The sequence below is a fragment of the Silurus meridionalis genome, chromosome 9 (genome assembly GCF_014805685.1).
Source record: "Silurus meridionalis isolate SWU-2019-XX chromosome 9, ASM1480568v1, whole genome shotgun sequence".
Taxonomy (NCBI): domain Eukaryota; kingdom Metazoa; phylum Chordata; class Actinopteri; order Siluriformes; family Siluridae; genus Silurus; species Silurus meridionalis.
The window spans coordinates 3139854-3153928 of record NC_060892.1 but is presented as its reverse complement, the minus strand read 5'-3'; the positions used below and the strand labels follow the sequence as shown (position 1 = coordinate 3153928).

Below are 14075 nucleotides of genomic sequence, written 5' to 3'. Positions count from 1 at the left end.
ATTTCTTTCAACTGCAAAATGCCTGAAATGTTTACTATAATGAATAAGAAATGACTTGTCCATTAAATGACACTTAGTAGATGCACGAGTTATTAGACAGAGACAATGAAATAATTTACAGAATCATCCGAGTTAAAAAACCAATGAAATAACACTTGCCGTTGTGAGATTTAACTGATAATAATGCTCATTCCTAGAGGAATTCCACAGGGTTTTATCTGAGTGAACTTATTATAAATGTGGTTTCGAGTGTTCAGCCAGCCAGCTGTGATATTCCTATAAGTGAAATCTAATCATTAAGGAAATGTCAGGGCACCAAGGCTCTGGCAATCAAAGAGGAACAAGAAGAGCTGATTTGATTGGATGTTGAGCAGGATGATTTACCACACCTCCTGATGATGTATTCTTTGGTTATGACCGACAATATTGAGACAAAAACTATAAAAATAATTCTCTCACACTTAGGGGTGCCAGTCGTCCTGCATTTGTTTTAAATAGTTCCAAATATAAAGCTGGTGAGGTTCATGACTCTTCTCACAATTCTATCCATTTGATTTTCAGCTCATGCAGTCCTTAAACACTTCACACTTTACCGAGCCATGCGTTCAAAATGAGCCGCACCGAATCATACAGAATGAACGGTGGAAGCAGCTGCTTTGAACCCCTCAGGCCCACAGCATCAGCACTGGGCAGCAACTCAAACACACAAATACACAATTTTATATTTAGATTCGGTGCCTGGCTCATTTTCAGCTGCATCTAAAACTCGCTTTTCCTGCTGTATTCACCTTTTATTCAGCACTTTTTTATTCCAATGAATTTGACTCGTGAACAAAGTCCACAGCAATCAAACAGCCATGAGCAGCAAAAAACATGGCTGAGATCACAGAAGAGAAGAAGCAGGGCCTGATAAGCACATTATCGCTGTTCGAGAACTAGTCAGATGCACTATGGAGCTCAGAATGAGAAAAAAACCCCAAAATAAATTAAATTTTTATTTGTAGAGCGCTTTTAACAACAGCCATTATCTCATTATTTCAGCAATTCCAGAGCTTAAAATAAGCCTGACTCAAAAGGGAACCCGTCTTCATCACTGAATTTCCATTCATTACAGTTCCATCATTGTAGAGGCGCTGTTCAGTGATAGGTGCTGAAATGCAGAACTGTTCATGCAACCTGTGGTCCTGAGCACATTGTAGCAACGTGGTTGATTTTAATTCCAGTCCAAATCCATCCTCTTGAGTTGTTTAGGACCTTCAAGAATCTTTAGGCTGTTGAGGTGGAACCATTCCCATTCTCAGAAAAAAAACATAGCCGAAATCACAGAAGAGACTTGCAAAGGGACACCACACATTATCGCTGTTAGACCATGGAGCTTGGGGTGAAGAAGACCCCAAAGCTAAATGCAATGATGATGAAGTAGGAGAGTTTCGGCAGCTCAAATCAGTTCTCCGTGATCACCTAATGGAAGCGAAAATAAACGTTTGGACATCAGCTCAATGTCTGGCTGGCTGGAAAAACAGAGACGGCTAAAAGAAACCATCTAATATGAATGCAGACTTTTTTTTTAATTTAATGTCTTGTTGGAGTTCTGAGGTTACAATTACAATGATTCAGGGATTTACTGTAGAAGAAAATTGTTTTGTATATGATATTTCAAAATATGATAAAAGTGCCTTTTTTTTATGCTTGGCAAGCGACAGAATGTTGTCGACGGGGAAGTCTCCACCACCCACATGTCTAGTCTCTTCAACTCATTAATTAGTATGTTTGAAATACCATTAAAGTGCACTTTAAACAATATAAAAAATATCTAAAAATAGTTTCGATGTTTGACTGTCGAAGTAGTCAATTCTATATAAAATCAGTTCTTTTGTTGGCTACAGTGAATATCTTATTCAAGTCATACAAGCATTGAACCAGAGAGATCATGCTAACAAAGACAACCCAAGAACCTAGTGATAGAGGTGAACCAGGAAGCAGCAGTCCTCCAAAAGGATGTGAAAACAATGCAGTGTTCTAATAGTTAATTATTTTGCAAGTGTATATCAATTGGCTAAGAGTAAATCTCACGTACATTTTATGACAGAAATGATTCTGATCTAGAATTGGTGGTTATTAAAACCACATCCTCTGGTCTGCTGCTCTCATCCTCACTAATCAGCTGTTTTGGCAGGATCTTCTTGACCATGTTCATCCATCTGCTAAAGTCAGGGTTAGATCTTTCAAAGAATGTATATAAATAAAATATATATATAGAAATAAAATCGCGTAACCAGGAAAGGGGTCACAAAAAATCTTCCAAAAGAAAAAATGTTTGAATTTAAAAAAAAAAAATAAAAATAAAAAATCAACCAGATGGGAAAAAAAACCAACACAAAAATTGTGTGAATGACTGGAAGAAACTAACAGAAGAACTTGTGTAAGACACAGGACAGGAGAGAAGTTAGCAGCAGACTGCCTCGACCCCACAATCAGATATGGAGGTGAAAGCATAATGGTTGGGGACCCTTGGGGCCCCTGAGCAAGGCCCTTAACATTCAGTGCTGCAAGGGCGCTGTATCATGGCTGATCCTGCCCTCTGACCCCAGATTCATAACATCACTCCGATATGCAAAGGAATATCACTGTGCTGTGATGTGCATGTGACCAGTATCAAGCAGTTATCTTTCTTTCAGTCATTCATTCTGCCGTTCTTTTTTTCTGTCCTGTTATTCTAGCTCTCTGATTCTCTCTCTCTGCCTTTTCTTGTCGCTCTTTTTTCTTTCATTCTCTTCCCTTCATTCTCTCTTTGTTTCATTCCTTTATTCTTTGTTTCAATCATTCACTCTCTCTCTTTCATTCGGTCCTATCATTCTTCCATTGTTTTTTTCTTTCTTTCATTATTTAATCCTCTCACTCATTTTATTCTCTCTTTCGGTTGTTCCTTCTATCACTCTTTCATTCTCTCACTCTCTCGTCCGTCGTTCCTTCCGTCTTTCGTTCTTCTTTTTCCGTCGTTCCTTCCTTATTTCTTTCCTCGTCCAAGCTGCTTGTTGAGAAAACGAATTCAGTTTCTAACCATTTCATTCGTAGAGCACTTTGAAAAAAAATCTACATTGTCTAAAGCAGCTTTACAGAGAAAGAGGTTATAAAGTAGGAATATAAACGTTTAGTAAAAATACGTTTGTTTCTTGTAATTGTGAGTTTATCTTTAATGAGTGAGTGAGTGGCGACTGTGGTGAAGGAAAAACTCAGATGTCACGAGGAAGAAATCAAAAAGACTCAAAAGGGGAACCTCGTCCTCCTCCACATCACAGTGTCCCTTCATTACAGTTTCAGATCACAGGATCGAACAGGAAATGACACGAACCCCTGAACCCTGACTGAGTGGACAATCTAAAGACTGACAGACTAAATAGTTTGCAACTTTGAAAGAACCGCGACCAAAAATTACTCAACGCTTTGAATCTTTACATCTCAGGAGCTCCGAAAGAGACACAGACGAACCGATCGATACTGCGATAACACTATAGCAGTGTGTGAGAGCTGTAACTGAGATCATCTACTCAATATACTGATGTGCACACACACACACACACACACACACACACACACACACACACACACTATTGACCACTTAATTATTCCTACTAACAGCTAAATAGTTCAATTGCCTGACAATCACACAAATCTCTCCATAGACATAAAATGGGGAAAAATGGAGACAGATTGAAATTACACGTAGGAGCAGATACATCGATGCATTTCATGTCGAAATGCTGTTCTGCTTTGTGTTGGCAAAAGAAATACACACTCAGGTTAAGTGAGCCATGAGGGAGCTGGACTGGGTCAGGAGGAACAGACGGGCCAATTTCAATCAGGACACACAGAGAACGAGAACAAGATGAAGGGCAATCAAATCAAAGTGTGTGTGTGTGTGTGTGTTGGCAAATCTTGGGTAATAATGCTCAGGAAAACAACTGTTTGCACCAAAGTCTACTGTCTTTGGTCGTATCAGAAGTGTAAGCAAGAAGACAGAAAGGAATATGCAGATTTTGGAATGTATAATATATATATATATATATATATATATATATATATATATATATATATATATATATTAGGGCTGTCGAAATTAACCCATTACTGTTTGACCATTTTTATTGAAAATATAAAAGAGGCGAAATTAAAACCTTCAACGCAGCACATGTTTATTCACAACAGCCTTTTTTTTTTTTTTTTTTAACTCGGATATAAAAAAAAATTGTAATAATTTTTTTTTTTTATCATCACTAAACATTTGTTTCACTGATGCGGCAAGTCTCCAATCGAGCACCAAATCCACGGTGATGCGTGCGTTCTTCATTCAAAACCGTCCGTGTGGAAACAAAGCAAAAGTGCCGCGTGGTGCCCTGATGATTTGCGTCATTTAAAAATTACTTTAAAACATTAACAAGAGCATTTTGTGTTCATGCTCTATGTTGAGTTCGGTTTCACTAATAATAAACGTACATTTGCATAAAGCATCAATATTTATCCATGTTGATTCGAATATAAAAAAAAAAAAACGTAAAGTATTTATTTAAGGTACATTTAGAACAGATAAAAATGTGTGATACAGTTAACTTGTTACAATCATGTGATTAATCGTGATTCAATATGTTAATCGACTGACAACCCGGTCACTACCATATATTAATTTTGACCCCGAATAGTCGATGATTCTATGCTTCAAGAGGAGGAGCCTGATTTGACTACCAATCTCACAGTCGAATCTGCAATGAAACGAGGATTATTCCATTTGGGTTATGGTTGCTGAAATTGCTCAAGAACCCAGCAGCGGCAGTTTAACGGTGGTGGGATTTGAACTCATGACCTTCTGATCAGAATTCCAGCATCTTAACCATCTTCCCTCACACACAGCAAAACTTCAACAGATGGAAGAAAGTGGCAGATCTGTAGGCAAAATGTTTAACTTCTGATCGAAAGACCATTTGTTGAAATCCCAGCCAAGCTACCACTGCTGGGCCCTTGAGCAAGGCCCTTGAATCTTCGCTGCCCTGTTGTATAGAAATTACTGCACTTGCTTTGGATAATGTGTCAGGGATTTGAACTCACAACCTTCTGAGTACCATCCAACATCTGAACCACTGAGCTGCGTCTTTCCTCACACAAATGGTACAAAGTTGTGTATTGACTAAGACTTCTGATGTGAAGGTTGTGAGTTCAAATCCCAGCTCCGACAAGCCCCCACTGCAGAGCCCTTAACCCTTTGTTGCTTAGTTGCATAAATGCAAAGTCGCTGTGGATTTACATTTCGATAAGCTTAAGCATTAATTCGTTGTGATCGTGCTCCTGTTCAATCCAATCCGCCTGAATAACAGCAACAAAAATGTAGGATTTCTGTGCGCCATGTGTTTTAAAGCAACACATCAAAAATGTTCAGGTATCTGTGGATGGAATGCAGGATCGCTGGCTGTACACCAGCGGCTCAGGTAAGTAGGCCAGTACTATAATAAACAGTGGTGAGAGCCTGGGATTCGTGCTTACTTTCTGGAGCAATGGCCTTGGCCTCAATGATTTGGGGGAAGGTGTCCTAAATGCACACGTCTTCACGGCTCTATATCGAGGGCCAATTTCAGTCTAATCAGTGAGGACATTTGATGAATCTCTCCACAAATTTAAACAGTTGAAGGTCTGTTTAGACAGGATTAACACCAGTCTTTGTAGAGGAACCTGTCAGCTTTAAAAAAAAAAAAAGAAGAAAAAAAAAAAAGGGAACACTTAGGGATTTGGTTCAGGTTTGTGGCTTTCCATCCATCCATCCATCCATCCATCCATCCATCCCTGACTAGATATATCTATAGATAATCAGGGCTCCCACAGATCTTTCAAAGAATGAATGAGATCTCACTTAGTAATCAGGAGAGGGGTAGAAAGATTTTCTAAAGGCTAAGATGTATGAAGAAAAACTAAAACCTTCAACCAGGTGGAGAAAAATACACAAAAATTGGACAGTGAATGACCAGAAGAAAGTTTAATGGACAGATGAGTCCACAAAAGAACTTGTGTAGTGTAAGGTGAAGAACAGGAGAGAAAATGTGATCAGACTGCCTCACCCCCCCACACACAGTCAAACATGGAGGTAGAAGCCTAAATGTTTGGGTTAGTTTTGGAGCAGGGAAGATTAGAGACTTGGGTGAAAGGAATCCCAACATTTCTATCATTCCGTACTTCAGTTCCACGCAATTCCGTCTAGACTCATGAAGATTATGGACTTTAAAGAAGTAGATGCCGAACTTGCAAACATCCTGAACCATCTAGAGACGTACCAGTGCCAATTGGATCCCACTGCATGTGTGGAGTTTGATATTGGACCTCCTGGAGTGTTTAAAGGCTCTGGCATGGAGAAGCTGATGCTGGATCTGTGATGATCACAAATGTTGAGCTCAGTAGCTCCTACTTTTATACCAAAGACTGTAGAAAGAACATTTATTTATAATCTTATACTCCAGTACTCATGTTAGTTCTCACACTCCAGTGTTCTGTATTGTTGAAAGATTTATGATCAAACTCTTGATGTCACCCAAATGAGGATGGGTTCCCCTTTTGAGTCTGGTTCCTCTCAAGGTTTCTTCCTCATTACATCTAAGGGAGTTTTTCCTTGCCACAGTTGCCATGGCTGCTCATCAGGGATAAATACACACCATTCACCTTCACTGTTGATTTCTGTAAAGCTGCTTTGAGACAATGTCTGTTGTGAAAAGCGCTATACAAATAAACTTGACTTGACTGCGGCTCATTGGAACCATAGGATTTTCTGGAGATTGTTGCTCATTCAGGCACAAGGGTATTAATAAAGTCAGGCACTGATGTAGGTGAGGTGAGGAGGCCTGGGGTGTCGTTCTAATTCATCTCGAGAGTGATTAATGGGGTTGGAGCTCTTCAGCAGGAGATCTTCCAACACTTTGTGAAGCTTATCTTCATTGAGCTGGCTTTGTGCCATTGTCATGCTGGAACAGGTTTGGATCTCTTTGGATCTACTTTGCTACCTGATTCAGGAACGTCCAATACAACTGTGTGCCTCCAACTTTGGGGAAGAACCACATATGCCTGAAAAAGTCTGGTGCCCCATTGCTTTCGTCCCTATAATGTATTTTGAGCTCGACCATACAGGAGAATCCGACCAGTTTTATCACAACAGAGATTAATAGAAAATGCGATTTTTAACAAAATGACTGAAAAACGATTAAATATATATTGGGTTTTATAACCAAAAATGACTAGACTTTGAGTAGAAGCTTTACATCGGAAATACATTTTAACATGTGCTACCAATCAGGGGGACAACTGCAAATCATGGTTGGTGCCCCCAAACCCTCCATTAAAAAAAAAAAAAGAGGTATAAATATAAAAACACACTACATGCAATGGCACCCCTATGTGTGTTTATCATATACCCCATTTTTGCACCTCTGGCTAGCAATCTGCGAGAGGCCCAGGGTATCAATCACACTGATTTACACCTCTGTCAGCACAGACAGGGCCACTGAGAGGTGCTTTATTCTTATCAATAAATTCTTTCTTCGCATATCCCAGTGATGTTAGGAAGCCAGAGTAAAAACGCAAATGATACAGCACCCCTGCACCACAGAAGGTCAAGGGGCCTTGTTTAAATATCGCATGAGTGGAAGCTTGGTGACACCAGGGATTGAACCCCTCTGACCTTCTTAACAGTGACCCAGAGCCCCAACAACTGTGCTACCACTCGATTTCTTGATTATAATAGGTTCCAGCTTGCTGCTGTATCAGAGCATTTTCATCACAGAATGAGAACAAGTGCAGGAGAAATGAGAGAAAGCAAGTGATCAGGAAAGAGAGAGAGAGAAAAAGAGAGAGAGAGACAAAGAGACAGACAGACTCCGTTAGGGGTCGCCACAGTGGATTATCCGTCTCCATACCCCCCTGTCCTCTACATCTGCCTCTTTCACACCAACTAACTGCATGTCTTCCCTCACCACATCCATAAACCTGCTCCTTGGTCTTCCTCTTTTCCTCCTTCCTGGTGGCTCCATCCTCAGCATTCTCCTACCGATATACCCCATGTCCCTCCTCTGCACATGTCCAAACCATCTCAATCTCACCTTTTTCACTTTTTTTCCAAAACATCCTACATGTGATGTCCCTCTAATAAACTCATTTCTAATCCTGTCCATCGTCGTCACTCCCAACGAAAACCTCTGCATCAGACTTAAGAAATAGATCGTCTAATGGAAAAGGAAAAAAAAAATAGAATGGTGAAATTGTAAGAGATATAGGTATAAAGATAAATGTAGTGTGTGTGAGTCAGAGAGTGATTAAGCGCAAAGCAATGGGCAGTCGACACAATGCAGCCCAGGCAGTTTAGCAGGGAAACAGAGTGTATGGGATATTAATGCCAAAATGGAGTGTCTCATCAGCCGGGTATTAAAGAGACCGGCTGCAATTACATTCCCATCACTACTTCTGCATTGGCGTGCGTCTGTGTGTGTGTGTTTCAGCTACTGATAAATGATAGCCAGTCCAAATTGAGCGCATTCAGAGCCAGCTCCAGACAAATGAGGGCCAGTCCAGGTGGCAGGAAGGGATAGGAGAGTCCTTCATTTTATGACTTCCCCCACACACAACATATATATATATAATGTCTCAGTACACATTTTGAGTCATCAGTGCAACCAATTTCCTCATAGATCTCTTGCAGTTGTTTTTTAACTCATACACTCCAGAGGCAATAAATGGGAATGTGTGTGTGTGTGGAAAAAGACTACAATCATCTGTTCACTAGAAACCCATATTCTAAATCTTAAGCTGCTTTCGAAGGCAGTAATACGTGCCTGTGTGTGACATTTTGCCAGTCTAAGTTATTTTTGTATGTGAATTCAGTGTAGCTAAACATGAGTTTGTGGAAAATCACACACAGACAACGAAACATAATCAGGTAAGCTTTAGCAACTCGAGTGCTTTTTTTTTATTTACAGTGCCACTAGGGGCGTGGTGGAGCGCTGGTTTCAGAATGGAGGGCTCCGCCGGAGGAATTCAATAGTAAGGTTGAGTGTCACGAAAGATACGACTTTTCCAGTCATATGTGGTTCTTCTCAACCTGTTTCCACAAACTTCGAGATTGACAACTGTGGGAGATTTCCTGTGACTGAGCTAAAACCCTATTGAACACGCTAAATGTGAACGCTGACTGCACCCCAGGTCTCCTCACCGAACCTCCATCCGTACCTTTACTAACACTGTGTGGATGAATAAATCTGCATAAATCTCCACAAAATCTAGTGGAACATCTTCCCAGTAGAGGTTTTTAGAACCGGAAATATGGATTCAATGACGAAATCTGGAAATTGAAACTCCATTAAGATGTCTAATAAATTATCATGAGCCCAAAACCTTCTTTTCAACAAAAAAAAAATTATGATATTAAATACACATATTATGAGAAACAACATACTATAAATTAAAACCGATATGCACTTTAAAGAAATGTTGCTTTATGCATAAAAGCACAACAGGCAACATATTTAAACCTTAGTGACACAATGTTTAATACTAAACAGTGTTTAATTTGGATTCAGCTATACCCCGCCTCTCCTTTCTGAGTGTATGAGTGAGGGAACTTCTCAGTCTTTCAGGTTCATTGACATTGATATAATCACGTCAAAACAAAACATTCACAATAAAAAATGAACGACTGATTTTGCAAAATGTAGTCAAGTAGTGAAGTAAAAGTTTCCCTGAATGGAAACTCGTCAGTAAAGTACAGATACACAAAAATACTAAAGTACAGTAACAAATTACATTGACTTCCTTATTGTCCATCACTGGTGACAAGTGAAAAGACTCCCATTATCTCTGGAAAGCTGCTGTCCATCATTAAAAGTGCTACACAAATAAAATTGAATTAAATGACCTCGCCAAAACATAACCAATGTCCAGACATGAGAACTCAAAATCTAGAAATGTTTATTACAGAGAGATTCACTACTCTGCAAAAATAAATACACCCAATGGGAAAATTGACATTCAGAAGGTTTCACACAAAATATAAACAGGATTTCAGGGAAAAATAGTGAAGGAAAGACTGAGATGGTCGGAACTGAGAAACCCGGGTGTGAAACAGTGGCTTGGTTCTGCACACTGTGTGTGTGTGTGTGTGTGTGTGTGTGAGTGTGTGTATTACATATTGTATAAATAAATATAGAATGCAAAGATTTGCAAATCCCATAAACCCATTTTTTTTTTCACGCTAAAACATGGAAAACATATCAAATGTTTACCCTGAGGAAATGTACTATTTCAAATAAAAAAAGTATGTCATTCTGAATTTAATGGCTGAAACACGTCTCAAAAAAGTTGGGACAAGATCATGTTTACCTCTGTGTAGCATCACATCTTCTGTCCAAATACATCTGGGAACCAGATGCTGAAGTTTTGTGAGAAGAATGATATCTTGTGTGTCTGATACAGAATTCTAGCTGTTCAACAGTTCTGGGTGTCCTTTGTTGTATTTTTCTAGACCGGTGAAAGGTCTAGACTGCAGGCAGGTCAGTTCAGCACTCGGACTCTTCTACTATGAAGTCATGCTATTAGAATTCTCTTGCTCAAATATTTTTCCAAAATGATATGTTGAGGAACATTACTCTGACATTGTTCCAAAGTTTGTAGACACAGTCTTTCACAGATTGGTAAAGCTCCGCCCATCTTTACTTCTGAGGGACTGTACCTCTTGAAGATACACTATTTATACCCGGTCATATTACTGACCCTAAAGATATTCATGTTTCTCCAACGGTTTAATTGAATGTAATTAATTTAAAGACCATCAAATTCAAAATGACTTTTTTCCTTAAAATAAAACACATTCTCAGTTTAAACATTCGATTTTTTTTATTGTGAATAGAATATGAGTTTATGAGATTTGCAAATCATTTCAAACTTATTTTTCTTTACATTTTACACAGAGTCCCAACATTTTAGGAATTGGGATTTTGTGAATGTATATATGGCAGAAACTAAACGGTAAGAAAGTGCAGAGAGAAAAACACAACCAGAGCCTTCACACACCAGGGAAAAGAACCCCATAAATACATAAGTAATACACACCCACTCTCCCTCACTCACACACACACACACCCCTAATGCACCACACTGACCCACTTTGCCAAGACAGACTATTGAGGGACCAGAGCCAGAATAAGCAGAGAGACGTTGTGGAATGTTCCAGATAGAGATGCTATGAACGGATCTTCGACTCATCTGAACTCTATCTGAACGTTTTACAACGTGCGGCTTCGAAAGCACCAAACCTCAAACCATGCCCCATCACCTGAGCCCAAAACCTCCACAGATGCCTAACTTTAGAGATAAGAAATAATAAATAGGAAGAAAAAAAAAACAAATAAACACAGGACTTCCTTCATGTTTTCTCCCAAACCACAGAACACTACTGAGGAATCCCTGGAATCATACAACAGTCGGCTGCTCTAGCCTGCAAAAGAGAAACAGAAAGATTATTTTCCACTTTCTGGGCAAGGGAAGCGAGGGTAGAAGTAATGTCATCATCACAGTACGAGCACTTCACATGTCTTACACATCTATGACAAAGGGGGATTCCGACACGTGTCTTTATGATGGGATTCGTAGTGAACGAGGCATTAGGGATCCACGGGCCTCTGAACGAAAGCTGCACGATGCTGAACAGTCTGTTAAACCCATAAACTACTGAAATCCCACAAAGCTCATCTCAACACCTGATACAGAGAGGTGGATTAGAGGAATAGAAGAAGAGAACAGAGGTCAGAAAAGAGGAAAAAGAGTCTTTGTATTACAGGGTCGACCGATTAAACAATTATGCCATAACCGATAGTTTTTCCGGCTTCCGGTTCAGTGTCATTACAAGAGCATCCTCTAGGGGGAATCAATGACACTATGTGCTGTTTGTTTTTACACGTGAGACTGTGCGCTGCCCTGAGAGTGCTATATTATAACTTATTATATAATTATATTTATTAAGTAATATATTCATATTTATTTCCTTTAGCCTGTTTTTCATCATTTAGTACTGTTTGTAATTTTAAATGTGATAAAGTGCAGTGCTATGTTAAATAAAATTTTTTTTTTTTTATTCAGTATCCATTTTGAAAGCCATCAGTTGATTAATTTGTTATTGGCAGGTATCCAACCTACCCATCGATAAAATCCACTATCTATCGACTTTATATCCTCCTCCTATCTGAATACATTCATTTTTTTTTTAAGGAAGCAAACAGCTTTAAGCTTCCATATGAGACAAATCATGTTTTTCTTTATTATAAACTTTTAGGATCTATCAAAAGTGTTAAGAGAAAAAGTCTTTATAAAAAAAAAATAAAAAAAAGAATAAAAAGGGAGCAGTCACTGGAATGAATGGAAACATTTTCTTATTCCAACCACTGAAAATCTTTTTTCTGAGAGATTGGAAAATTCAGAGCAGAGATGCAATCAGTCACAGCCAATAAAAATGGCAATGAATTATTTCCCACCCAGGCTCACTCAGAGAAATGGTAGTTGTAGCTCCGTGGATAAGATGTTGCACCCAGCAGTGGACTTTCTTGGTTATCACCACAACATGTGTACCAAAGCAAATCAAATCACCCTGTAGATGAAGGCTTGTGGTTACTGATCAGAAGGCCACTCTTGGGCCCCTGAGCAAGGCCCTTAATCCTCAATTGGTCAGCTGTATAACTAAGATAATCAAGTCGCTCTGCCTAAGGGAAGGTCATGGGTTCAAATCCCAGCGCCACCAAGTTGCCATTTAAATGGTCAGCTGTAAAATTGCAATAAATGTAAATGTATATGGCACTTAATTTAATTAACTGTTGGACAGAAGGTTAAGAACTGGTGAAACAGGAATCTTTGCAATGATAAAAACTATTTATTGTACCATCTAAATGCTGGTTTAACCTGTTAGCCTTCGCCACAGCTTCTGGGACTCACAGCTGAAATCCCTACCCAACTTTATATGTTAACAGTTCCTACAAACATTTTTCTGAGACTATGTCTGGTTTGAGAAGTACTGAGTTGAAAGCCACATGTCTCATGAGTTTATATTTCAAATGTAATGAAGATTTTCATGACAAATGAGATTCCTACAAACATTTATCTGAGACTATGTCTGATCCTTTTCTCCCTCCCCCTGTTTGTGAGCCACCTGCTAAACTCAGGTGGTCATTCAGACTCTACTCATACAGTATGCATAGAAATGAATAACTGACCATTAAAGGCTTTTGTTCTACATGTTTGTCTATTGATATTGAGTTGATATTCATATTGATGGCCAGGTAGCCAGACAAGCTATTGTTTTACACTCATTGCCATTCATATTGATGTGCAGCCATTCCAATCTCAACACCACACACACACACCTTTCAAGCATTTCTCTTATAAAAACATTCGGGCAATAAAACTAAATTGTAGCTTACAGATGTTAAACAGCATCTCCATGCAGATCTCAAAGTCTCTGTTGTTACTCCGCCCCAAGAATATTTTCCTCATTGCTGCTTGGTGCAAATCTCAGATAAAACAACATTTGACCGTGTATTTTGTTCTTTTTTTGTAAACAAAGTCCAGTTAGCACAAGTTGGAAACAAGCTGTTGAAACAGAACTGAGAGCTGCATCACTTCCTGTTTCATGTGCACGTGTTCTGTTTGACCACTAAGAGTTTGTAAAAGTAATAAAACTAAGAACTCGCCCACATGGGGAATAAAATCCCCCCGTATATCGTTAGAGTGGAATGGTAGCTCAGTGGTTAAGGTGCTGGTTTAATGATCGGAAGGTCGGGGGTTCAAAGCCCCGGTATTGCCAAGCTGCCACTCTTGGGCCCTTGAGCAAGGCCCTTAACCCTCTGTGCTCCAGGGGCGCCGTTTCATGGCAAGCTGGGATATGCGAAGAACAAATTTTACGGTGCTCTAATGTATATGTGACAAATAAATGAAAGGCTAAAGAATTCTGCGCTCATTGGCTACAATTTCCATCAATCATGTTGTTTCCATAATGCTACTGTCTGGAAATA

At 39.2% G+C, this 14075-nt stretch overlaps 1 protein-coding gene across 5 annotated transcripts in view; it reads right to left on the bottom strand.

Annotated features, from left to right (window-relative positions):
* Positions 1 to 14075, bottom strand: part of patj (PATJ crumbs cell polarity complex component) — a 134264-nt gene that overhangs the window by 50674 nt on the left and 69515 nt on the right. For 2 of the 5 annotated variants that reach the window (XM_046857946.1, XM_046857945.1), the window contains one exon: positions 9971 to 11512. The exons of the other annotated variants lie outside the window; for them this stretch is intronic. In XM_046857946.1, coding sequence (XP_046713902.1) covers positions 11468 to 11512 — 45 coding nt within the window. In that variant the 3' untranslated portion in view covers positions 9971 to 11467. Of the gene's footprint in view, positions 1 to 9970; positions 11513 to 14075 lie in introns of those variants that run through there. 5 annotated transcript variants of the gene reach the window in all.